Below are 26,841 nucleotides of genomic sequence, written 5' to 3' on the forward strand. Positions count from 1 at the left end.
TAACATATACATATTATTGTATCGATATACGTTAATATATAGCGTGGACACCACCTTAAGCAACACTCACCCGCAACAGGGAGTGCAGCGCTTCTCTTGTGGCATATTTGTTTAACTATCCTTTAGAGATCTGGTTGGGAGATCTCGCCTAAATTTAGATAAGCTTGTGTGGTAATATCCTCTGGCGCATTCTGATAGATTTATTTATACTTATAATAATATATCCCCATGTTGGGCCAGATTACGAGTGGAGCGCTATTAAATGCTCCCGCTCAACCGGTAATTGCACTGGAAGTAAGGTTTTCTTTCTATAAGGAGGAAGAGTCCACAACTTCATTCCTTACTGTTGGGAAATACAACACCTGGCCACCAGGAGGAGGCAAAGACACCCCAGCCAAAGGCTTAAATATCCCTCCCACTTCCGCTATCCTCCCAGTCATTCTTTGCCTTTTGTCACTTGGGGAGGGGTCAGGCCTTTGTTTAGAAGGGTGGCTCAGCCTTGGAGTCTCAACCTTGTTCTTCGTGTGTTGCAGCAGGCTCTGTTTGAGCCAATGCATACTATTGACATTGAACTGTTATCCTGGAAGGTTCAGTTTCTGTTAGCTATTGCCTCTGCTCGCAGAGTCTCAGAGATTTCTGCCTTGCAGTTTGATTCCCCTTACCTTGTTTTTCACTCTTATAAGGCATTTTTACGTACTAAATTAGGTTTCCTTCCTAAGGTGGTGTCAGATTGGAACATTAATCAAGAGATTGTTGTTCCTTCCTTGTGTCCCAATCCTTCCCTGGTGAAGGGACATTTGCTTCACAATCTAGATGTGGTTGGTGCCTTGAAATTTTACCTTCAGGCTACTAAGGAGTTCAGACAATCTTCATCTTTGTTTTTCATCTATGCAGGTAAACGTAGGGGTCAGAAGGTCTTGAGAGGATTATGGCTCATTCCACTAGAGCAGTAGCTTCTTCCTGGGCTTTTAAGAATGAGGCCTCTATGGAACAGATTTGTAAGGTGGCTACCTGGTCCTCCTTACATACTTTTTCTAAATTTTACAAGTTTGATGTGTTTGCTTCGGCTGAAGTAGCTTTTGGGAGAAAGGTTTTGCAGGCTGTGGTGCCCTCAGATAAGGGTCCGCCTCCTTTTTGTTCCCTCTCGTTATTCCTTCAGTGTCCTCCGGAGCTTGGGTATGGTTTTCCCAACAGTAAGGAATGAAGTTGTGGACTCTCCCTGCCTTATGGAAAGAAAACAAAATTTATGCTTACCAGATAAATTCCTTTCTTTCCTGGCAGGGAGCGTCCACGTAAGATATTTTGTTTGGGCGGCTCCATTTTTATATTTTCTTCTGGCACCTTTTTTACCCTGATGTTTCTCCTACTTTTCCTTGTTCCCTCAACTGAATGACGGGGAGGATAGGGGAAGTGGGAGGGATATTTAAGCCCTTGGCTGTGGTGTCTTGGCCTCCACCTAGTGGCCAGGTGTTGTATTTCCCAACAGTAACAAATTAAGTCGTGGACTCTCCCTGCCAGGAAAGAAAGGAATGTATCTGCTAAGCATACATTTAGTTTTTGTGTGCATCGGGTTGCACTTGTATTATAAGTTCAAAGTAAACTGTTTTTGCTTGTATGCTAACCCAACGATCACAAAAAGCCGAACTTAGAATATTGCGTGTGAATCCAAGTATTCCCCCATAGAAGTCAATGGAGAAAAAAAGTGTGGGGGGGGGGGGGGAAACTACTTGTGCGCAAACCTGATCGCATATTCTCAAGTGTGCTAACCTGAAATGAAAATATGAATATTTCACATTCCAATGTTCTTCACATAGCAGAATGTTCTATTTATTCATAAATACATTTTACTTTTTTATGTTTTCATTTCTAATCATTTTGATTTCTAAACAGCACAAACCAAGAGTGGCTGGAGAGCACCTGTGTCTACCTATAATACTGGTCCATATGGGCCACACCATACACATATTGCATTCCCTATTTTAAAAGAAATTCAGCAAATTGACACAACCAGATATAGATTTTTTTGAATAGGTGGTAATGTAATGTTTACTGACACAGCATCACCAAGAGCGGCGGATTCATTTCAGTTACATGTGCTGCTGCAATGTGCTTGATTTTGAATAGCAGGTAGCTGTTCTTCTTGCATTTTTCACTCATGTTTGGCCTCTTGTTATTGAAAAGCGCTAGTGTGATATGTTTCTCACAGATTTATCTCCTCTTATTAGAATAAGCTTTAGTGATCACATGCTTAGCATTTGTATCTGCGCCTGTTCTTGTACTTCTGGTTTCAAACTGGAATAACCAGCTCTGGGTGGAGAAAATAAATCCTGACTTCCTAACTGTAGAACAGACAATAGTAGTGGTGACATTTCAATATGAGATATAAATGTTTTGTATTTTAATATGGTGTATTTATAAATTACTTTATCATTAAAGATGGTTGATTACATTACGCTCGAGATCCACAGATGAGTGAACTAAAAGGGTCCGTAAACAGCTTGAGTTTTTTATATAAAATGTTAAGTTATGCTTAATATAACAACTTTGTAATATAATTTAATTTATTTATTTAGCTCTCTTTTCATGTAATTTAGCATTGAAAACTGGCCAATTTCTAATTCTCACATCCGGAAATGCACCCTACTAACTTGTTAAGGTTAACTTTACTACATATCTGTCCCTAGTGGGCCTCATCAGATGGCATCTGCCATAAAATGTATTTTATACTAACTTTAAGACTGGCGCTAGTCTTGAAGACTAAAGCCCAGAATGGCTCCAAACAAGGCAAATGGTGGGTGGAATTTGGCTGTTGAAAAATAATTGCAGTAAAAAGGATGTTAATTTGTTTTAAAAACGTTAAGACTAATATGTTATTCTATCGCAACACAATAGAACTGTCTTGTAATTGTAAGGTGTTAAATAAATAGTGCTGCCAATCTTTACCAATCTTATTTACAATATTTATCTTTCACTTAACCAGGCGCAAAGCTTTGTCCTTCCTCACTGCGGAGGAGTTGATGTTCACTTCAGTGGGGTGTTGGATTGTTTTAAACAAATAGTGAAGACAAAGGGAGTGACTGGCTTGTGGAACGGACTAACTGCCAACCTGATAAAGGTGAATTTAATATCTAAGTAACTACTTGCAGCACCGCCTGTAACGTGTAATGGATGTTACAAATGCAGTAATAATACCACACAGCTATTTTTACTAGTTTTACTAGTGACTGCAATTAGCCTCAGGGCAAATTCTTGTAAAATTATGGTATTACAAAACAGGCTTTCTGGAAGACAGGAGGTGTCTACTACAAACTGTAATGTACCCATAATGCATTGGGATTGGTAAATCATTTACACATAACGTACACTGTAAATCATTGTAGAATATCTTGGTGTCCTATAAATAAACTATATTGATACAATACTGTATAATATTTAAACACATAGGTCATATCATGGATACATGGGCGAAACTACAGGGGGTGCAGAGGTCACAATTGCGACTGGGCCCCTAAAAGTGGGGGCCCAGCTTAAAAAAACAAAAAAAAAACATTGACCTTCCACTGCCTGTACTGATATCATGTGAGTGTGACATGATGCTTCACTAGTGTCTCTGACTACAGGGGTTAGTCTTTCTGTTTTACCCATTGGTGTTTATGTGTGTGTGTGTGTGTGTGTGTTTGTGGAACCAGCAGACCTTGTTACTACTGCATGGGGGGAGGGGGTAAACAGTGTCACTATAAAGTACCACTATATACAGTACGGGGGGGGGCTGGACTATGTCACTGACTACTGTGGTCACTTTATAAAGTACTGGGGCGGGTAGGGTCAGGCCAGCCATCTCACCGGCAGATTACAGACTGTGTCACTCACTATATACAGTACTGGTGGGTTAAACAGTGTCACTATATACAGTAATAGGGAGTCAGACCATCTCACACTGTGGGCACAGGGTACCTCCTTTTGCAGACATGTAATCTGATTCACATTTTTTTCTGTGTTAAATGTTAAAACAAAAGAAAAGAAAAAGATATGTATCAAATTCACTTTTTTTTTGAGGTGGGGGGGGCCTTCTTAGATTCTTGCACCTGGGCCCTGTGGTTTCTAGTTATGCCTCTGCGTGGATATATAACTGCAAAGAAACTCAGGAGTAAAGCTTGTTTAAAACATCAATTTAAACAATAATAACTGCATTTCCCCCCATTCAATGTAGGTCTTTATTCATCTCTACCTTTAGCTGTTTTAAATAGTGACACTAAGGTCCTGGTATTCATAACATTGACAGACCAATGAGAAACTGCCTGTTTGGGTTTGTAAGGCTTGCAGTCCGTGGGTATGCCGATATATTCCAAAAAATGGGGCTGAACCGTGAAGTGCCAATAAGTGGTGCTGTGTCTCTCATAAGAAATAATAGGGATTGTGGCTTTTGCAAAAGTCTGCCAACATGGCCACTCGTCTGTAATATCAGGAGGGGCTGTATTCGAAGTGTTCCTACACAGCACAGACAATATTACATACTTAACCTAAGTGCAGCTAAACCTACACTAACTGCCTAGCAATGAAAAATCTCCCAACGGAAAAGGTGGTGAGACAAATATGGTTGAAAACCTGTACCCTTGGAATACAGTTGTGCTCATAAGTTTACATACCCTGGCAGAATTTATGATTTCTTGGCCATTTTTCAGAGAATATGAATGATAACATAAAAACTTTTCTTTCACTCATGGTTAGTGTTTGGCTGAAGCCATTTATTATCAATCAACTGTGTTTACTCTTTTTAAATCATAATGACAACAGAAACTACCCAAATGACCCTGATCAAAAGTTTACATACCCTGGTGATTTTGGCCTGATAACATGCACAAAAGTTAACACAAATGGGTTTGAATGGCTATTAAAGGTAACCATCCTCACCTGTGATCTGTTTTCTTGTAATTAGTGTGTGTTTATAAAAGGTCAATGAGTTTCTGGACTCCTGACAGACCCTTGCATCTTTCATCCAGTGCTGCACTGACGTTTCTGGATTCTGAATCATGGGGAAAGAAAAAGAATTGTCAAAGGATCTGTGGGAAAAAGGTAGTTGAACTGTATAAAACAGGAAAGGGATATACAAAGATATCCAAGGAATTGAGAATACAAATCAGCAGTGTTCAAACTCTAATCAAGAAGTGGAAAATGAGGTGTTCTGTTTGATAACATACTGCATTCATCTTGCCATCAATTCTGACCAAATTTCCTGTGCCTTTGTAGCTCACACATCCCCAAAACATCAGCGATCCACCTCCGTGTTTCACAGTAGGAATGGTCTACCTTTCATCATAGGCCTTGTTAACTCCTCTCCAAATGTAGCGTTTATGGTTGTGGCCAAAAAGCTAAATTTTGGTCTCATCACTCCAAATGACTTTGTGCCAGAAGGTTTGAGGCTTGTCTCTGTGCTGTTTGGCGTATTGTAAGCGGGTACTTTGTGGCTTTTGCGTAGTAATGGATTTTCTTCTGGCGACTCAACCATGCAGCCCATCTTTCTTCAAGTGCCTACTTATTTTGCATCTTGAAACAGCCACACCACATGTCCTGTATTTCACCTGAAGTTATTTGTGGGTTTGTCTTTGCATCCCGAACAATTTTCCTGGCAGTTGTGGCTGAAATTTTAGTTGGTCTACCTGACCGTGGTTTGGTTTCAACAAAACCCCTCATTTTCCACTTCTTTATTAGAGTTTGAACACTGCTGATTTGCATTCTCAATTCCTTGGATATCTTTTTATATCCCTTTCCTGTTTTATACAGTTCAACTACCTTTTCCCGCAGATCCTTTGACAATTCTTTTGCTTTCCCCATGACTCAAAATCCAGAATCATCAGTGCAGCACTGGATGAAAGATGCAAGGGTCTGTCAGGAGTCCAGAAACTCATTGACCTTTTATACACACACACACTAATTACAAGAAAACAGATCACAGGTGAGGATGGTTACCTTTAATAGCCATTCAAACCCCTTTGTGTCAACTTGTGGGCATGTTATCAGGCCAAAATCACCAGGGTATGTAAACTTTTGATCAGGGTCATTTGGGTAGTTTCTGTTGTCATTATGATTTAAAAAGAGTAAACACAGTTGATTGATCATAAATGGCTTCAGCCAAACACTAACCATGAGTGAAAGAAAAGTTTTTGTGTTATCATTCATATTCTCTGAAAAATGGCCAAGAAATCATAAATTCTGCCAGGGTATGTAAACTTATGAGCACAACTGTATATTGCACTACTGGCGATGTTTTCCCAATAAAATGCAGGCTGCCCCCTGGAACGCCCAGCAAACTCCCACCAAATACCTATCTCTAAGTCATGTCTGTGATCTACCTTGCTAATAAAAAAAAACAAAAAACCTTCCTAATTGTATTTTGATACATGTATATGTAATGTATCATTTATGTGTATCTTATTGTACAATTCCTATTATTGTAATTGTTTTTAATTTTAAGTGTATGGCTACTAACTTTTATAGCAAATTTATATAAACAATTCTTTTAATTTAAAAAAAAAAAAATGCAAAATAAAATAGCTGCAGTGTAGGCAGTCCCCCATGATCCAATCCTGGACTGGAAATCATGTGATTGCATTGATGATCGCGTAATTTCATTTTTACAGCAAGTGGAACCCTAACCCCCTAAGTTAAAAAAAACAAAAAAACTACCATTACAAGAAAAATAAAAAAAAACACTAGCATCACAAAAAACAACAAAAGAAGAAAAAAACAACCAGTAAGGCCTATACTAAAACTAAAAAAAGTCCACTCCTAAAATAAAACCCTAAACTAACACTAAAACCTAGTCTAAAAATTGCCCTGAAAATGGCATTTGTAGGGCAATGCCCTTGTTGAAGTGATTACCTATTTTGCATAAAACAAATCACTTTTCTAAAACCAAAGTAACCCCATCCCCAAATAGAAACCTATCTTAAAATAAACCTATCCTAAAATAAACCTATCCTAAAAAAGATGCCCTAAAAAGGGCATCAGTGATATAGCTCTTTCGTTAAAAATTAAAATAAAAAGCCCTATCCTAAAAAAAAAATGCCCTAAATTTAAAGGGACACTGAAACCATTTTTTTTGTGATTCAGATAGAGCAGGCAATTTTAAACATCTTTCTAATTTACTCCTATTATCAATTTTTCTTTGTTCTCTTGCTATCTTTATTTGAAAACGAAGGCATCTACTGGGTTTTTTGGTTCAGTCTCTGGACAGCACTTTTTTATTGGTGGATGAATTTATTCACCAATCAGCAAGAACAACCCAGGTTGTTAACCAAAAATGGTCCGGCATCTAAACTTACATTCTTGCATTTCAAATAAAGATACCAAAATAATGAAGAAAATTTGATAATAGGAGTAAATTAGAAAGTTGCTTAAAATGTCATGCTCTATCTGAATCACGAAAGAAAACATTTGGGTTCAGTGTCCCTTTAAGCACTTTTGCCAACCCTAACCCCTCACTCAAAAAAAAAAAAATTCCTATCGCTAAAACCCAATAGTTGGTACTTACTAACTTTAATTAAGTTAAGTAGGGTAAGGGTAGTTTGCAGTGTGGGGGTTATCTCGTTTAGGGGTTAATCAGTATTATTTATTTTTAAAGATACGATGAGTCCACGGATCATCATCCTTACTTGTGGGAATTGCACCTCCTGGTCAGCAGGAGAAGGCAAAGAGCACCACAGCAGAGCTGTTAAATAGCTCCTCCCTTCCCTCCCACTCCAGTCATTCTCTTTGCCTACGTTAGTGATAGGAAGAGGTAAAGTGAGGTGTTAGTATAGCTTCTTCAATCAAGAGTTTATTATTTTTAAAGTAGTGCAAGATTGTGCTGCTTTGTTCTAGGGTGTAGCTGTAGTCCAGATCAGTCTCTTCAGTAGGGCTTTTGGTGGCTTTAAAGCAATGGGAACTTGTGGGACATAATTCTCACTGCGCCTCCCATATATTTATGCTGCCCTAATCCTGATAGCCTAAGCAATTGTTAACTCAGGCTTCATCATCTTCCACAGGGCTATCCTGCTGGACTGTCCTGCTGTCGGGCAGATTTAAGGTAAGAGCTGACTTCTTTTTATTCTGAGGATAACAGGAAAAAGACTCAGAGGAAAGTGAGCACTTGGTTACTTAATTTGAGGCTCAATTTGGGGCTCTTTATTATGGGGCACATACTCTGTGTATAGAGGGTGCAGTTTTTATGTCAGTTTATGTACAGGCACTGGGGATTAAGCCCTTTTCCCTATCCTATCGGTTTATTTCTTTTTAAAGATTCGATGAGTCCACGGATTTCATCCTTACATGTGGGATATTCACCTCCTGGTCAGCAGGAGGAGGCAAAGAGCACCACAGCAGAGCTGCTATATATAGCTCCTCCCTTCCCTCCCACCCCAGTCATTCTCTTTGCCTACGTTAGTGATAGGAAGAGGTAAAGTGAGGTGTTAGATTAGATTCTTCTATCAAGAGTTTATCATTTTTAAAGTAGTGCCAGATTGTGCTGCTTTGTTCTAGGGTGTAGCCGTAGTCCATATCAGTCTCTACAGTAGAGCTTTTGGTGGCTTTAGAGCAATGTGAACTTGTGGGACATAATTCTCACTGTGCCTCCCATATATTTGCTGCCCTGTATGCCTTAGTCTGAGGTGATGGATTACTCAATATGCCTTTTTTTATCAACAGGTCCATAGGAGGGAGAGGACCTCTTAAACCTGTGATCTGCCTAGCTGTCAGGCAGAAAATGAGGTAAGTGCTGACTTTCTTTCTGGGGGGTGACCGTAATCTCAGAAAAAGGTTAGACACTTTTAAATTTTAAAAATTCCTCATTAAATTGGGTGTTAATTCTCCTAGACATTTTAGGGGACACGTTGGACACATGGGTCTGTATGTGATTCATTGGCTCTCCTCCGGTTTATTAATAACCAACTGGGTTATTGCTAATAAGATGACGGGCTCAATATGAGAGTGGTCTAGGACTGACAGCTTCCCAATACATGGAGTCTTAACAGTGTAGTTGTGACTAAGAATGTTAGCATAATGTGCCGTGTATACTGTATATCTGGGACGGACAGCTGCCCAGTTCATTGCACGTTGATTCAGGCTAGTATTGCAGGCTCAGCGTGACAGCCACGGGGTTTGTGACTAGAGCGGTCTGTTGTTGGTCTCCCGGCGCATTAAGATATTAATGGCGACCGGGAGATGGGCAGAGTTTTTTGTGTGGCGCCAATGTGTTGCGCACCACTCTGCCTAATCTTTCGTTATCGGAAAGAACAGTACCTTTAATACCGGCCAGTACTACAAATCCGGATTGTTTGCGGAGCAGATGGGCTGCCTGAGACCTCAGTTAGGTTTACTGAGGCGTAGAGTTGCAATATCGTTTACACGCTTACATTAGAGCCTAAGTACAGGAAACATTTCTAACACTTCCGGTTTTCGGGAGTTACGCAGGAATGATTGTTTAAATGCTTGTGATTCTAACTGCACTATGATAAGTTCAGGAAGGCTGTCTAACACTTCAGCGGGGTCAAGCTGATTTATGGACAGAGTTTAACAGTACTGATGATTTTTGTCATACATGTTTAGCTATGTCTGCCCTTGTAATAATAAAGATAAGTTACTCTTTATCATTCCAGGAGAATATCACTTGATATATGTTAGTTTTTACTAGCAACTGGTTATGTCTTTATTTATTTACTCTGCCATATGTGAAGCAGGTTACTTAAAGACGTATACATTATTTTTCCTATCACACATGCAGTGCCCTGCAGTTCCATGCTAATTCCATCTGGACTTGCTGCACTAGAAATGTTGTGGCAAGGTCTAGGAACAGCAATGTTGGCTGCTTGTTTATCTTGCCTCTGCATACAGAAATAGGTTACTTTTTAAAATTTAAAGAAACAGTAACTTTTTTTGTGTGTTAATTTTTATTACTAAATTTTCTTTTTTTTTTCTGAACCTACTCCCTTTAGGGAGTTTGCTATTTAGGAGCCTATTAACTTTTTCTCCTATAGGCCACAACATTTTTTGGTCCACATGCAGTATCCTGCAATTCCTCTAACACTCCTCCCGGAGTTGCTCTGCATTTATGGCATTATGTGTTTTTTTCCCACGTGGTAGAGAACATTACTTGAGGAATTATTTTCAATCATCTAGGGTGATCGATCAGTGGTTGCTATTCTGACTGTTCTTCACTGTTACCTGAAAGTGGAAGATACTTCGGGTTATCTGAGAGAGTATTCTCAGGCTCGGATGAATTATACTGTTGAAATTCAGGGTATGCTGCAGTTTTTTCCCCAGACGTCCCAAACTTTAATGACTGCTCAAGCAGTGCCCTGTACTTCTACTCTAGCGCTGCTGGAGTTACCTTAAAAGACATAGCTGAGCTCATGTCTTTCACAATTTCTGATGCGTTGTCTGCTTTCCCAATGCTGCAAGGCAAGCGTAAGGGGAAAGCCTAACAGGTTGTAAGTGAGGTTTCTGATGCAATGGTGGCAATCTCGGTAGTACCCTCCCTAGGACCTGAGGAGGAGGGTATTGAGGTTCCATCTGAAGGCCACATTTCAGATTCAGAAAGTTCATTGCCTCTGACTGACACGGAGGTTGTAACTTTTAGGTTCAAGCTAGAACACCTCCGCCTGTTGCTCAGGGAGGTTTTGCTTACTTTAGACGACTGTGAGTCCCTTCTTACTCAGACGTAATTCCTGTGCCAAAGCGAGCATCAGAGATAGTTATTAAGGAATGGGAGAGACCAGGCATTCCCTTTTCTCCCTCTCCTATTTTTAAGTAAATGTTTTCTCATAACTGACTCTTTTAAGGAGGCTTGGCAAACAGTTCCTAAAATGGAAGGGGTCTTTTCCACCTTAGCCAAGGGAGCTACTATCCCTTAGAGGATAGTTGTGCTTTCAAAGTCTCTATGGATAAGACGTTAGAGGGGTTACTTAAAAAGATTTATGTTCTCCAGGGTCAGCTAGGGCAGCCAGCTGCTTGCCTTGATACCGTCACTAATGCGGCAATGTATTGATTTGATGCTCTGTCTGAGGCTCTCAGGATTGAGACTTCCTTGGAGGAGACCCAAGACAGGAAAAAGCTCTTAAGTTAGCTAATACCTTTATTGCGGACGCTTCCCTGCAGACTTTTACACTGGCAGCTGAGAGTTTGGTTTTCTCTATCCTGGCCCGCAGAGCCTTATGGTTAAAGACGTGATCTGCGGACGTATCATCTAAGTCTAAGCTTCTAGCGATTCCTTACAAGGGGAAGACCTTGTTTGGACCTGACCTGAAGGAAATTATTCTGATTCCTCGGGAGGTAAGGGTCATCTCCTTCCTCAGGATGAGAAAAGCAAGCAAAAAGGGACGACAAATCAATTTTCATTCCCTTAGCATTTTCAAGGGAAATTCTTTCTATTTCTCAATCTAAACATTCTCGGAAACCCAACCAGTCTTGGAAAACAATCCAAGAAGCCTGCTGTTGAATACAGCATGAAGGGCATGCCCCAGATCCGGGTCCGGATCTGGTAGGGGCCAGACTTCCTTCTTCGTTCAGGCTTGGGTTCAGGACAATCAGGATCCCTGGGCAATAAAGATAGTGTCTCAGGGATACAAATTAGAGTTCAAGAGTTTTCCTCCCAGAAGCAGTTTTTCTTTTTTCAAGTTTATCTGCAGACCAGACAATGGAGAGGCGTTCTTACATTGTGTAGGAGACCTCTCTGCCCTGGGACTGATTGTTCCCGTCCCAGAACAGGGTCAGGGTTTGTGGTTCCAAAAAAGGGAGAGAACCTTCAGACCACTTTTAGAACTAAAGAGTCTAAACAAATTTCTCAAGGTTCCGTCTTTCAAGATGGAAACTTTTCGTTCCATTATTTCCTTAATCCAGGAGGGTCAGTTCCTGACAACTGTGAATTTAAAGGACGCGTACCTACATGTCTCTATTATCATCACAGGTTCCTAAGATTTGCCTTCCAGGACAAACTCTTCCAGTCGTGGCACCGCTTCCAGAATCGTCACAAGGATTCTGGGGTTTTCTGTTGGCGGTACTCCGGTCACGGGGCATTGGGGTGGCGTCTTATCTAGACGACATTCTAGTCCAGGCACCATTTTTTCAACAAGCAAGGCACCATTTTTTCAACAAGCAAGATCCCACTCCGACTTAGTGTTATCTTTCCTGAGAACTCCCGGATGGAAGGTACATTTGGGGAAGAGTTCCCTAATTCCAGACACAAGAGTCATTTTCTGGGGATCCATAATAGACTCCTTGTCCATAAAGATTTTTCTGACAGAAGTCAGGGAATCAAAGATTATAGATTCTTATCTAGCCCTTCAGCCCACTTCTCGGCCGTTGGTGGCTCAGTGTATGGAGTTAATCGGGCTGATGGTGGTAGCGATGGACATCATCCCATTTGATCATTTCCATCTCAGACCTCTGCAGTGAAACTTGCTCAGGTAATGAAATGGAGATTATGCAGACTTGTCTCCTCGAATAACTCTGGTACAGGAGACAAGGGACTGTCTTCCACTTTCTGATTCAGGACCCATTCAGGACCCTTTTTTTTTTTTTTTTTTTTTTTTTTTTTTAAATCCAAATCTAGTTTCTCTGAAACTAACTGCTTAGAAATTTATCGCTTAATTTTTATCTAAGCTAGAGCATGATTCAGGCTTGTAAACCTGTAACTAGAAGGATTTTCCATAAGATTTGGCGCAAATACCTTTATTGGTGTGAATCCAAGGGCTACACATTGAGTAGAGTTAGGATTCCCAGAATTGTATCTTTTCTCCAAGAAGGATTGGAGAAGGGATTATCGGCAAGTTCCCTAAAGGGTCAAATCTCTGCTTTATATATTTTGTTACACAATTGTCTGACGGATGTCCCAGACGTTCAATCCTTTTGTCAGCCTTTGGTTAGAATCAGGCCTGTGTTTAAAACAATTACTCCTCCATGGAGTCTGAAATTAGTTCCTAAAGTTCTTCAAGGGGTTCCGTTTGAGCCTATGCATTCCTTAGATATTAAGTTGTTATCTTGGAAAGTTTTATTTCTTGTTGCCATTTCTTCAGCTCAAAGAGTATCTGAACTTTCGGCATTACAATACAATTCTCCTTACCTTATTTTTCATTCGGATAAGGTAGTTTTCCTTACTAACCTAGGGTTCCTTCCTAAGGTTGTTTCAAACAGGAACATTAATCAGGAGATTGTTGTTCTTTCCTTGTGTCCTAATCCTTCTTCTCAAAAGGAAGTCTTTTGCACAATTTGGACGTAGTCCGTGCTTTGAAATTTTATTTACAAGCGACTAAGGACTTTCGTCAGTCGTCTTCTTTGTTTGTCGTTTTCTCTGGGAAACGTAAGGGTCAGAAAGCTACGGCTACCTCTCTTTCTTTTTGGCTGAAGAGTATCATCGGTTTTGCATATGAGACTGCTGGACAGCAGCCTCCTGAAAGAGTTACAGCTCATTTCACTAGGGCTGTTGCTTCCTCATGGGCATTAAAAAATGAAGCTTCAACTTGGTCCTCTCTTCACACTTTTTCTAAATTTTACATATTTGATAATTTTGCCTCGGCTGAGGCTGTTTTTGGGAGAAAGGTTCTTCAAGCAGTGGTGCCTTCCATTTAGGTTCCCTGTCTTGTCCCTCCCTTATCATCCGTGTACTCTAGCTTTGGTATTGTATCCCACAAGTAAGGATGAAATCCGTGGACTCATCATGTCTTTAAAAAGAAAAGAAAATGTATGCTTACCTGATAAATTTATTTCTTTTTAGACACGATGAGTCCACGGCCCGCCCTGTTCTCTGAGACAGGTTATTAATTTTTTGTAAACTTCAGACACCTCTGTACCTTGGCTTTTCCTTTCTCTGCCTAACTTCGGTCGAATGACTAGAGTGGGAGGGAAGGGAGGAGCTATATATAGCAGCTCTGCTGTGGTGCTCTTTGCCTCCTCCTGCTGACCAGGAGGTGAATATCCCACAAGGATGAAATCCGTGGACTCATCGTGTCTAAAAAGAAATACATTTATCAGGTAAGCATAAATTTTCTTTTTTTGCTAAAATGAAAGCCGGTCGGTTTGTGTTTGTTATTAACGCCCACGGTGGGTGGGGCTACCTTTCGCACGCTTTTTAATTACGCTGCACAGTGTGTGGTTTGGCTAGTACACGGGCTGTTCCGGATTTTCTGTGGTGGCTCCATTTTATTCATTTGCATTGGTACATTGATTACTTCAGTGCCACATTGGAACCGCATGTCAATAGAGCAAGCGGTTTGTAACAGTGTGGAAGCAATCCTCTCCTGCAGCGCTGGGACTTAGCTGGAAGAGTCAGTGGCAGGTAGGCGCCTCAGCAGAGCTGTTGAGGCGTAGAAGTGTCGGAAGTATTTAGGTTGCTTAATTGAGGATACATTTTTTCTTTGTCAAGGAAAATAGTTTGCTTTTAACATTTAAAGCCACAGTATCACTTTTTTATCATTACAAATAAAGTTATCTGTATAAATTTAGTTTTTTCTCTTTGAAGTCACAGTTGTTTTTCTTATAGTAAAAACGTTTGCTTTTTAAAATTTAAAGGGCCAGTAGCAGTTTATTATAATAAAAGATAAAGATATTATTATTTTTTTCGATGCTTCATTATGGACATAAGAGCAGTGCAATATGTTACTTGTCCATGTGTTTGGATGCCAATGTGGAACCACCAATTCCTTTTTTGAGGATAGTTGTGCCTTTAAAGACCCCATGGACAAGAAGTTGGAGGGTCTACTTAAAAAGATTTATGTTTACCAGGGTCTGCTATTGCAGCCGGCTGCGTGCATTGCTACTGTCACTAGTGCGGCAGCTTATTTGTTTGATGCTCTGTCCGAGTATCTTAAGTCTGAGACTTCTTTGGAGGAGATCCAAGATAGGATTAAAGCTCTAAAGTTAACCAATGCCTTTATTACGGATGCTTCTCTGCAAATTAATAAACAAAAAGGACGACAAAGTAATTTTCGTTCCTTTAGTAATTTCAAGGGAAATTCTTTCTCTTCCTCCTCTAAACAGGAAGGAAACTATTCGCAATCTAAGCCTACTTGGAGACCCAACCAGCCTTGGAACAAGGGTAAACAGTCCAAGAAGCCTGCTGCTGACTCCAAAACAGCATGAAGGGCATGCCCCCGATCCGGGACCGGATCTGGTAGGGGGCAGATTTTCTTTTTTTGTTCAGGCTTGGGTGCGAGACGTTAAGGATCTCTGGGCTATAGAAATAGTGTCCCAGGGATACAAACTGGAGTTCAAAAATTTTCCTCCCTGAGGAAGATTTCTTCTTTCAAGATTATCTGCAAACCAGATAAAAAGAGAGGCATTCTTACATTGTGTAGGAGACCTCTCCTCCTTGGGAGTGATTATTCCCGTTCCTGTACAGGAACACGGGCAGGGTTTTTATTCAAATCGGTTTGTAGTTCCCAAGAAGAAGGGAACTTTCAGACCTATCTTAGACCTCAAGAGTCTGAACAAGTTTCTCAGAGTTCCATCTTTCAAGATGGAAAATATTCGTACCATTCTTCCATTGATCCAGGAGGGACAATTTATGACGACAGTGGACTTAAAGGATGCATATCTACATGTTCCTATCCACAGACATCACAAGTTCCTATAGTTTGCCTTTCCGGACAAACACTTTCAGTTCGTGGCTCTTCCTTTCGGGCTGGCAACGGCACCCAGAATTTTCACAAAGCTTCTGGGGTCTCTGCTGGCGGTTCTAAGACCTCGGGGCATTGCGGTGGCGCCTTATCTGGATGATATTCTAATCCAGGCGCCATCTTGTCAACAAGCAAGGTTCCATACCGACATTGTACTATCCTTCCTGAGAACTCACGGGTGGAAGGTAAATCTGGAAAAGAGTTCCTTAATCCCGAAGACAAGGATGACTTTCTTGGGAACTCTAATCGATTCTATATCTATGAGGATTTTTCTGACAGAGGTCAGGAAATCAAAGATTCTAGATACCTGTCAAGCCCTTCAGTCCAATCCTCGGCCGTCAGTGGCCCAGTGCATGGAAGCAATCGGACTGATGGTGGCGGCAATGGACATCATCCTGTTTGCTCGGTTTCACCTCAGACCTCTGCAGTTAAACATGCTCAGGCAGGGGAATGGAGATTATGCAGACTTGTCTCCTCGAATAACCCTGGAACAGGAGACGAGGGACTCACTTCAATGGTGGTTGTCTCTGGATCATCTATCCCAGGGAACATGGTTTCGCAGACCGTCCTGGGTGATTGTGACAACAGATGCCAGCCTTCTAGGGTGGGGAGCTGTCTGGGGTCCCCTAAAGGCTCAGGGAGTGTGGCGGAGTCTGTTCTTCCTATAAACATCCTGGAACTGAGTGTGATCTTCAATGCTTTTCTGGCCTGGCCTCAGTTGGCTTCGGCCCAGTTCATCAGATTCCAGTCGGACAACATAACGACAGTGGCTTACATCAATCATCAAGGAGGAACGAGGAGTTCCTTAGCGATGATCGAGGTAGCCCAGATAATCCAGTGGGCGGAGACCCATTCTTGCCATCTGTCAGTGATCCACATCCCAGGGGTGGACAACTGGGAGGCGGATTTTCTGAGCAGGCAGACCTTTCATCCGGGAGAGTGGGAACTCCATCCGGAAGTATTCTCCAACCTGATTCTCAAATGGGGTCGGCCGGAGTTGGATCTCATGGCATCTCGTCAGAATGCCAAGCTCCCGAGATATGGGTCAAGGTCCAGGGATCCCCAGGTGGAACTGATAGATGCTCTGGCAGTTCCTTGGTCCTTCAGCCTAGCATATCTTTTTTTCCTCCATTCGCTCTTCTTCCTTGGGTCATTACTCAAATCAAACAGGAGAAGGCATCAGTGATCCTCATTGCTCCTGCGTGGCCTCGCAGGTTTTGGTATGCCGATCTGCTGGACATATCATCCCTGCTACCTTGGAGACTTACATTGAGGAAGGATCTTCTCATTCAAGTTCCCTTCCTTCATCCAAATCTAATTTCTCTGAAGCTGACTGCTTGGAGATTGAATGTTTAATCCTATCCAAGCAGGGTTTTTCTGATTCGGTCATAGAGACCTTGATTCAGGCGCGTAAGCCTGTAACTAGAAAGATTTACCATAAGATATGGCGTAAATATCTTTATTGGTGTGAATCCAAGGGCTACTCATGGAGTAGAGTTAGGATTCCCAGAATTTTGTCTTTTCTCCAAGAAGGATTGGAGAAGGGTTTATTGGCAAATTCCCTAAAGGGTCAGATCTCTGCCTTGTCTAGTTTGTTACACAAACGGCTGGCAGATGTCCCAGATGTTCAATCCTTTTGTCAGGCCTTGGTTAGGATCAGGCCTGTGTTCAAACCAGTTACTCCTCCATGGAGTCTGAATTTAGTTCTTAAAGTTCTTCAAGGGGCTCTGTTTGAGCCTATGCATTCCTTAGATATTAAGTTGTTATCTTGGAAAATGTTATTTCTTGTTGCTATTTCTTCAGCTCGAAGAGTGTCTGAGCTTTCGGCATTGCAATACAATTCGCCTTACCTTATTTTCCATTCGGATAAGGTAGTTTTACGTACTAAACTAGGGTTCCTTCCTAAGGCTGTTTCAGACAGGAACATTAATCAGGAGATTGTTGTTCCTCCCTTGTGTCCTAATCCTTCTTCTCAGAAGGAATGTCTTCTGCATAATTTGGACGTTGTCCATGCTTTAAAGTTTTACTTACAAGCAACTAAAGACTTTCGTCAGTCTTCTTCTCTGTTTGTAATTTTCTCTGGAAAACGTAAGGGTCAGAAAGCTACGGCTACCTCTCTTTCTTTTTGGTTGAAGAGTATCATCCGCTTTGCATATGAGACTGCTGGACAGCAGCCTCCTGAAAGAGTTACGGCTCATTCCACTAGGGCTGTTGCTTCCTCATGGGCATTCAAAAATGAAGCTTCTGTAGAAAAGATTTGCAAGGCTGCAACTTTGTCTTCTCTTCACACTTTTTCTAAATTTTACAAATTTGATACTTTTGCCTCAGCTGAGGCTGTTTTTGGGAGAAAGGTTCTTCAAGCAGTGGTGCCTTCCGTTTAGGTTCTCTGTCTTGTCCCTCCCTTATCATCTGTGTACTCTAGCTTTGGTATTGTTTCCCACAAGTAAGGATGATGATCCGTGGACTCATTGTGTCTTTAAAAAGAAAAGAAAATTCATGCTTACCTGATAAATTTGTATCTTTTTAGACACGATAGGTCCACGGCCCTCCCTGTTGTTTTAAGAAAGGTTATTAATTTTTGTAAACTTCAGACACCTCTTCACCTTGACTTTTCCTTTCTGTTCCTAACTTCGGTCGAATGACTGTAGTGGGAGGGAAGGGAGGAGCTATTTAACAGCTCTGCTGGGGTGCTCTTTGCCTCCTCCTGCTGACCAGGAGGTGTAATTCCCACAAGTAAGGATGATGATCCGTGGACTCATCGTGCCTAAAAAGAAACAAATTTATCAGGTAAGCATAAATTTTCTTCTTTTTTTTTTGGTGATTATATTTAAAAGGGATCCTTTACTTTAAATTGTCAATGTATGCGATGTGTAGCAAAACGTCTCTTGGCGATGCTGCCTTTAAACACTGATGTCAGCCGCTTGGAATATGTTGCCGGCTTGCTCGACATCACAGCGGATCCCTTTTGACTATCTCACTGCCTCTTGTCACTTTCGATGATCGGGACCTGAATGAGCTTGTAAAAAAAACAAAAAAACTTAGGTAACTTTATTTTTTAAAGGGACAATAAAGTAAAAATCAAACTTTCATGATTCAGATAAAGAAAGCAATTATAAGCACATTTCCAACTTACTTCTTTACTTCTATTTTTTAATGTGCTTTGTTCACTTGGTATCCTTAGTTGAACAGTATACCTAGGTAGACTCAGGAGCAGCAAAACACTATTGGGAGCTAGCTGCTGATCGGTGGCTGCACATTTATGCTTGTTCTCCTTGGCTCACCCAATGTGTTCAGCTAACTCCCAGTAGTGCATTGTTACTCATTCAACAAAGGATGTCAAGAGAATGAAGCACATTTTAAGACGTAAATTGGAAAGTTAATTAAAATTGTATCTGAATCATCACCCTTTTAAGGTACATTGCAAACTAAAATCTCAAGATTTTAATATATCATCGTACAACCAGAAGCACTTTTATAGGTCTCTGTTCCATCTAGTGACCTCAGGAGTCTATACCAATCCGTTAGAAGAGCTGTATGAGGTATTTTGCACAACTTTGTATTATATTTTCACATTTCAAGTCATTGCAATCTGTTTAATTATTGTAAACCTGGTTATTGGCTTCCCATTGGATTTGCACTGCATAAACTCTACCAATGCTTTTTGTTGAGAGAATACAGCAGCAGGATTCCAATCCATCAGCAAACACGTCACACAAGATTTTTACATGATTTGTGGACTTTTCTGTTTTAATAACATTAACCTTTTAAAACCCCATTTCTTTTGTATAATGATGATGGTCCACAGTCCTCCATAACATATGGGATATATTTCCTGCCACTAGGAGGAGGTCAAGAACTCATATCAGAGCTTAAAATCCCTACCACCTCCCATCTCTCTTTTAGTTTTGTTTTTGGCCTCGTAGGAGATGGTTGAGAATAGAGGTTCTTGCAGCTACTTGCTTATGGATTACAAATTGGGAGCTCAGACCTATGTGAGACCAAACACAACCTTCCACTTCTCAGAGGGAAGTTTCCCAATACTTGTCATTTAGGGGGATTCTACTGATTTTACTCCTGAATTTAAAAGCAGCATGTATAAAATTGTTACATTGTTTGACGGCAATCAACAAACCAAGTAAGCATAAGCGTACATCTGGCAATTTGTCCCAGTCCCATGAGGTTAATATGCAAAATCCTTCCCCTCAACCCCAAGTTCCTGCTCTCTTACAGAGCTCTGACTCAGAGGATGCAAATATTTCTAGATCTCATGGGGAAGTGTCATATGAACAGGAGTCTGTGTCTGATCCTGAATATGACAATGCCTTTAGATTTAAGGTGGAGCATATCCACAATTTATTGCAGGAGGTATTAAAATTCTGCTGAAACAATCCTGTCAATCAGTTAAATATTGTTTTCAAATCTCCACCAAATATTCCACAGGTGTTTTGGCCTCTCTCTATATTGCTAAGGAATGGAAAAAGCCAGGTATACCTTTCACCCCTTCAATAAGATTTAGGAAAATGTACCCCATTCTAGAACAGAATGAGGAAGTGTGGGAAACGATCGCTAAGGTTGATAGTGCTATTTCCACTCTTGCCAAATGTACGACTATCCCTATGGAGAATAGCACTTCATTTAGAGACCCAATGGACCGCAAATTAGAATCCTTTTTTAAGGAAACTCTTTCTTCAAACAGGTCTTTTACTTAGACCGGCTGTTTCTCTCACCTGTGTGGCTACAGCAGTTACAACACTATGGTGTGACTCCCTAACCAAAATGGTGGCGGACAATTCCTCTACTGAGGATTTACAAAACTGCAGTAAAATACTTAAAATGGCTCAAGCATTCATGTGTGATGCAGTAATGGACATTATTAAGATCAGTGTCAAAAATATGTCTATGGCAGTGCTGGCAAGGCGATCCTTATGGTTAAAATCATGTTTAGCAGACATTAACTCTAAAAATAGACTGATGAATCTTTCCTTCCAAGAGAATATTCTATTCAGCTCAGACTTGGACTCCATTATTAAGTCACTGGTGGAAAAGGAGCTTTTCTTCCTCAGGATAAAAAATCCAAAGGAAAGAACAGAAGAGGAAATCAGTTTTGTTCCTTTCGCTCCTCAGGAGATCAGAAGTCCGTCTCTTCTCAGAAACCTGAGCACTCCAAGTCAGCCTTGAAGCCTGGTTTTCCGTGGTCAAAGAACAAGAAATCCAAAAAGTCCAACAACACCACTAAATCAGCATGAAGGTGTGCCCCCCGAACCAGAATCTGATCTGGTAGGGGACAGACTGAGTCCGTTTCAGGAGGCCCGGTGCAGTTCAATCCAGGACCCCTGCGTTTGAAACATCATTTCTCAGGGTTATTGCATAGCCTTCAGGTCAGACCTCCTTGAGGGTGATTCCTTCTGTCACATGTTCCATAACCTCAGTCAAAGACGGTGCCTTTCTTCAGTGTGTTCAGGAATTAGAGGAGATGAGGGTAATTATCGCAGTACCTGTATCTCAACAGGGTAAGGGTTTTTACTCCATTCTGTTTAGGTCTAAGGCAGATCTGTAGGTCCCTTCCTTCTTTGGGACAATAAAGACATTAAACATATTTGTTGGAGCTTCCACTTTCAATGTGCCAACCATTTGTACAATCTTTCCCTTAATTCAACAGGGTCAATTTATATAAACCTCAAGGATGCATACCTGCACATTCCCATTCACAGGGATCACTATCAGTTCCTGTGGTTTGCTTAAATAGACAAACATTACCAGTTTGTCGCTCTTCTGTTTGGTCTGGCTTCAAATCTACGCATCTTTACAAAGGTGCAAGGTGCCATGTTAGCGGTGATCAGAGCTCAGGGGATTTCAATTGCACTGTATCTGGACAACATACTGGTGCAAGCTCCTTCTCTGTCATTAGCGATCACTCATACTCACAAGCTTCTATTATTTCTCCAAAACCATGGTTTTAAGATCAATGTTCCCAAAAGCTCGTTATATCCTTCTACAAGGGTAACATTTTTAGGAGTCATAATAGATTCTGTATTTATGTGTCTGTTCTTGATGGAACCAGGATAAGACTACAGAGAGCATGTCTCTTCCTGCAGAATACTCCATTGTTGTCTGTAGTGCATGGAGGTAGTGGGTCTTATGGTAGACACTTCAGACGCGGTTCTTTTTACCCGCTTTCACTTATAGTACATCCCTTTCAACTATACATGCTCAGTCAGTGGTCAACTAATTTTCTACATTTAGAGCAACAAATCGATCTGGATTAATCCGTCGGACAATCTTTGTCATGGTGTACACAAAGTCCTTCTTTGACCCTTGGGGCATCTTTTCTTCATGGGCAATTGTCATGACCGATGCCATCTGTTGGGGGGGCTGTCTGAAATTCTCGAAGGGCGCAGGGAGTTTGGTCTCCTTTAGAGGCAAGGTTACCAATTTACATTCTGGAACTTCGAGCGATTCCTCGAGCTCTTCAGGCCTGGCCTCTATTTAAGGAGGAGAAATGTATCTGTTTCCAGTCGGACAATATCACATTGGTGGTCTATATCAATCATCAAGGAGGTACCCGCTGGCAATGCAGGAAGTCTTTCAGATTCTGTCCTGGGCAGAGAGGAATCAGTGCTCCCTATCAGCGACTCACATACCAGGTGTGAACAATTTTGAAGCAGACTAGCTCAGCCGTTAGTCCATTCAGGAGAATGGTCTCTCCATCAGGATGTATTCATTCAACTAGTAATCAAAAGGGGCTTCTCACTTAAATCACAAACTTCCAAAGTACTGTGCCAGATCAAGAGATCCAAGGGCTCACATGGTAGACAACCTAGTATATCCATGGGAATTCCATCTAGCAAACCTGTTTTCTCCATTTGTTCTTTGCTGAGAGTCATTGCTTGGATCAAACAGGAGTCAGCATTAGTAATTTTAAATGCTCCAGCCTGGGCCCGCAGGACATAGTATGCGGACCTAGTACATATGTCATCAAGGCCTTTATGGCGACTTCCTTTGAGACAAGACCTGTTATCACAAGGTCCTCTTTTTCCATCAGGATCTCAAATCTCTAACTTTGATGACCTGGAGGTTGAACGCCTAGTTTTGAGATTTAGAGAATTTTCAGACTCTGTAATCAATACTCTGATACAGGGTGGAAAACCTTTGCCTCAAAGGATTAAAGGGAAAGTCTAGTATAAATTAAACTTTCATTATTCAGATAGGACTTTTAATTTTAATCAACTTTTCAATTTACTTTTATCATCAAATTTGCTTTTTTCTTTTGGTATTCTTAGTTTAAACTAAACATAGGTAGGCTCACATGCTAATTTCTAAGCCTTTGATGGCTGCCTCTTATCACATGCTTTTTAAATCTCTTTTCAACACAAAGAGACAGAAAGTACACGTGGGCCATATAGATAACACAGTGTTCAGGCACAGGGGGTTATTTAAGATTTAGCACAAAACAATGCTAAATGTAAGACAATAGATAATAAACAGTCACAGTCATGTGATCAGGGGCTGGAAGAAGGTCCCTAGATACAAGGTAATCACAGAGGTTAAAAGTATATTAATATAACTGTGTTGGTTATGCAAAACTGGGGAATGGGTAATAAAGGGATTATCTATCTTTTAAAACAATAACAATTCTATGGTAGACTGTCCCTTTAAAAACAATATTTGGAAAGCATATTTTGTGTGGTGCTCCTCTAAGGGATCTTGCTGTTCCATTTGGATTCCAAGAATTTTTCAGTTCTTACAAGATGGCCTTGAAAAAGATTTATCAGCTAGTTCCCTGTATGGTAAAATTTCAGCTTTATCTGTTCTTTTTCATAGGAAGTTAGCTTAAAGGGACAGTCAACACCAGAATTTTTGTTGTTTTAAAAGATAGATAATCCTTTTATTACCCATTCCCCATTCCACAGCCACCACAGTTATATTAATATACTTTTTACCTCTGTGATTACCTTGTATCTAAGCATCTTCTGACAGCCCCCTGATCACATGACATTTTATTTATTATCTTTTGACTTTTATTGACTCATTTTAGCCAATTAGTGCAGTGTCTGCCACAATTCACAGGCGTGCTCACAATGTTATCTATATGGCTTACAGGAACTAGCTCTCCCCTGTTGTGAAAAGCAAATACAAAAGCATGTGATTAAAGGCGGCCTTCAAGGGCTTAGAAATTATCATATGAGCCTTCCTAGGTTTAGCTTTCAACTAAGAATACCAAGAGAACAAAACAAAATTGGTGATAAAAGTAAATTGGAAAGTTGTTTAAAATTACATGCCCTATTTGAAACATGAAAATAATTTTTGGACTTGACTGTCCCTTTAACTTCCTGATGTTCAGACCTTTGTTCAGGCGTTAGTATTAGGCGAGTTGTAAGACCTATTTCTCCTCCCTGGAATTTTAACCTAGTTCTTTTAGTTCTTCAGGGTTCTCCCTTTGAACTAATGCACTCCATAGACCTAAAACTGTTGTCTTGGAAGATGCTTTTCTTGTTAGCAATCTCTTCTCCCAGAAGAGTTTGAGTTGTCCACATTATACTGTGATCCTCCATTATTGATTTTTCACAAGGATAAGACTATACTGCGTGCCAAATATTATTTTCTTCCAAAAGTGGTTTCTACTGATAACATCAATCAAGAAATTGTTGTTCCTTCTCTTTGTCCAGACCCTATTAACTCCAAGGAAAGTTTGTTACATAATCTGAGCTAGTAAGAGCTTTGAAGTTCTATCTCCAAGAGACTAAAGATTTAGAAAACACTCTAGTTTGCTTGTGCATTGCTCTGGGAATTGTAAAGCTACTAAGGTAGCCTAGAGTGGAATTGAAGCTGCACTCTATTCTAACAGCCTCCCGACACCTTATACTTGTTGCCCAACTTTCTTTGACAGCTACTTTTAAATCTGGGACAACTCTATGGTGACTGTATGATACATTGGTATTATAATTTTATATGCATATATATTCATTTATAGAAATATAGTTTTAATATATTTTTATATTATTTTGAATTTATATTATAAAATTATATAAATTTATTATATAAATTATATATTTTTTAGTTTTTTAAAAAATTTTCAAGCATTTTTATATATGCAATTTTTTTCCATAAGTAGATGATATTTTCGTTTAGCTTGTTTCTCATTTGAGCGCCTTAACTTTTTATATATTTTTTAAGGTAGTGTTGGCATCTGGGCTTAACAGGTGATTTACAAGGCTTTCTCGGTGGTGGGTAAGTCACCTACTAAACGTATTACAGCTCACTCTAACAGAGCAATGGCAACATTGTGGGCCTTTAAGTATGATGCATTTTTGGAGCAGATTTGCAAAGCTGCTGCATGGTCCTCTTTACATATTTTTTTCAAATGTTATCGTTTTGATAACTTTGCTTCTTCGCAAGCAGCTTTTGGCAGGAAAGTCCTTCAGGCCACCGTGTCGGCTAAATAGGAAAGTTAAAGTATTTACCCACACTATCCGTAATATAGACCATCGGCTTGGGTATTAATCCCATATCTTATAGGGGACTGTGGACCATCATCACTTTACCAAAGAAAAACATAATTTATGTAAGAACTTACCTGATAAATTCATTTCTTTCATATTGGCAAGAGTCCATGAGCTAGTGACGTATGGGATATACATTCCTACCAGGAGGGGCAAAGTTTCCCAAACCTCAAAATGCCTATAAATACACCCCCCACCACACCCACAATTCAGTTTAATGAATAGCCAAGAAGTGGGGTGATAAGAAAGGAGCGAAAGCATCAAACAAGGAATTGGAATAATTGTGCTTTATACAAAAAAATCATAACCACCACAAAAAGGGTGGGCCTCATGGACTCTTGCCAATATGAAAGAAATGAATTTATCAGGTAAGTTCTTACATAAATTATGTTTTCTTTCATGTAATTGGCAAGAGTCCATGAGCTAGTGACGTATGGGATAGCAGATACCCAAGATGTGGAACTTCCACGCAAGAGTCACTAGAGAGGGAGGGATAAAATAAAGACAGCCAATTCCACTGAAAAAATAATCCACAACCCAAATCAAAAAGTTTTAATCTTATAATGAAAAAAACTGAAATTATAAGCAGAAGAATCAAGCTGAAACAGCTGCCTGAAGTACTTTTCTACCAAAAACTGCATCAGAAGAAGAAAAAACATAAAAATGGTAGAATTTAGTAAAAGTATGCAAAGAAGACCAAGTTGCTGCTTTGCAAATCTGATCAACAGAAGCTTCATTCTTAAAAGCCCAGGAAGTAGAAACTGACCTAGTAGAATGAGCCGTAATCCTTTGAGGTGGGGATTTACCCGACTCCACATAAGCATGATGAATCAAAGACTTTAACCAATATGCCAAAGAAATGGCAGAAGCCTTCTGACCTTTCCTAGAACCAGAACAGATAACAAATAGACTAGAAGTCTTCCTGAAATCTTTAGTAGCTTCAACATAATATTTCAAAGCTCTTACTACATCCAAAGAATATAAAGATCTCTCCAGAGAATTCTAAGGATTAGGACACAAAGAAGGGACAACAATTTCTCTACTAATGTTGTTACAATTCACAACTTTAGGTAAAAAAATTAAATGAAGTCCGCAACACCGCCTTATCCTGATGAAAAATCAGAAAAGGAGATTCACAAGAAAGAGCAGATAGCTCAGAAACTCTTCTAGCAGAAGAGATGGCCAAAAGGAATAAAACTTTCCAAGAAAGTAATTTAATATCCAGAGAATGCATAGGTTCAAACGGAGGAGCCTGTAAAGCCCTCAGAACCAAATTAAGACTCCAAGGAGGAGAAATTGACTTAATGACAGGCTTAATACGAACCAAAGCCTGTACAAAACAATGAATATCAGGATGATTAGCAATCTTTCTGTGAAAAAGTACAAAAAGAGCAGAGATTTGTCCTTTCAAGGAACTTGCAGACAAACCTTTTTCCAAACCATCCTGAAGAAACTGTAAAATTCTAGGAATTCTAAAAGAATGCCAAGAGAATTTATGAGAAGAACACCAAGAAATGTCTTCCAAACTCGGTAATAGATCTTTCTAGACACAGATTTACGAGCCTGTAACATAGTATTAATCACTGGATCAGAGAAACCTCTATGACTAAGTATTAAGCGTTCAATCTCCATACCTTCAAATTTAATGATTTGAGATCCTGATGGAAAAATGGGCCTTGAGATAGAAGGTCTGGCCT

The 26,841-nt window shown here is 40.2% G+C and overlaps 1 protein-coding gene across 1 annotated transcript in view; it reads left to right on the forward strand.

Annotated features, from left to right (window-relative positions):
- Positions 1 to 26,841, forward strand: part of SLC25A43 (solute carrier family 25 member 43) — a 172,569-nt gene that overhangs the window by 135,632 nt on the left and 10,096 nt on the right. Inside the window, exon 4 of the mRNA XM_053699182.1 lies at positions 2,981 to 3,115. Within this exon, the coding sequence (XP_053555157.1) occupies positions 2,981 to 3,115 (135 nt within the window). The remainder of the gene's footprint in view (positions 1 to 2,980; positions 3,116 to 26,841) is intronic.

The sequence above is a fragment of the Bombina bombina genome, chromosome 1 (assembly GCF_027579735.1).
Source record: "Bombina bombina isolate aBomBom1 chromosome 1, aBomBom1.pri, whole genome shotgun sequence".
NCBI classification, from domain to species: domain Eukaryota; kingdom Metazoa; phylum Chordata; class Amphibia; order Anura; family Bombinatoridae; genus Bombina; species Bombina bombina.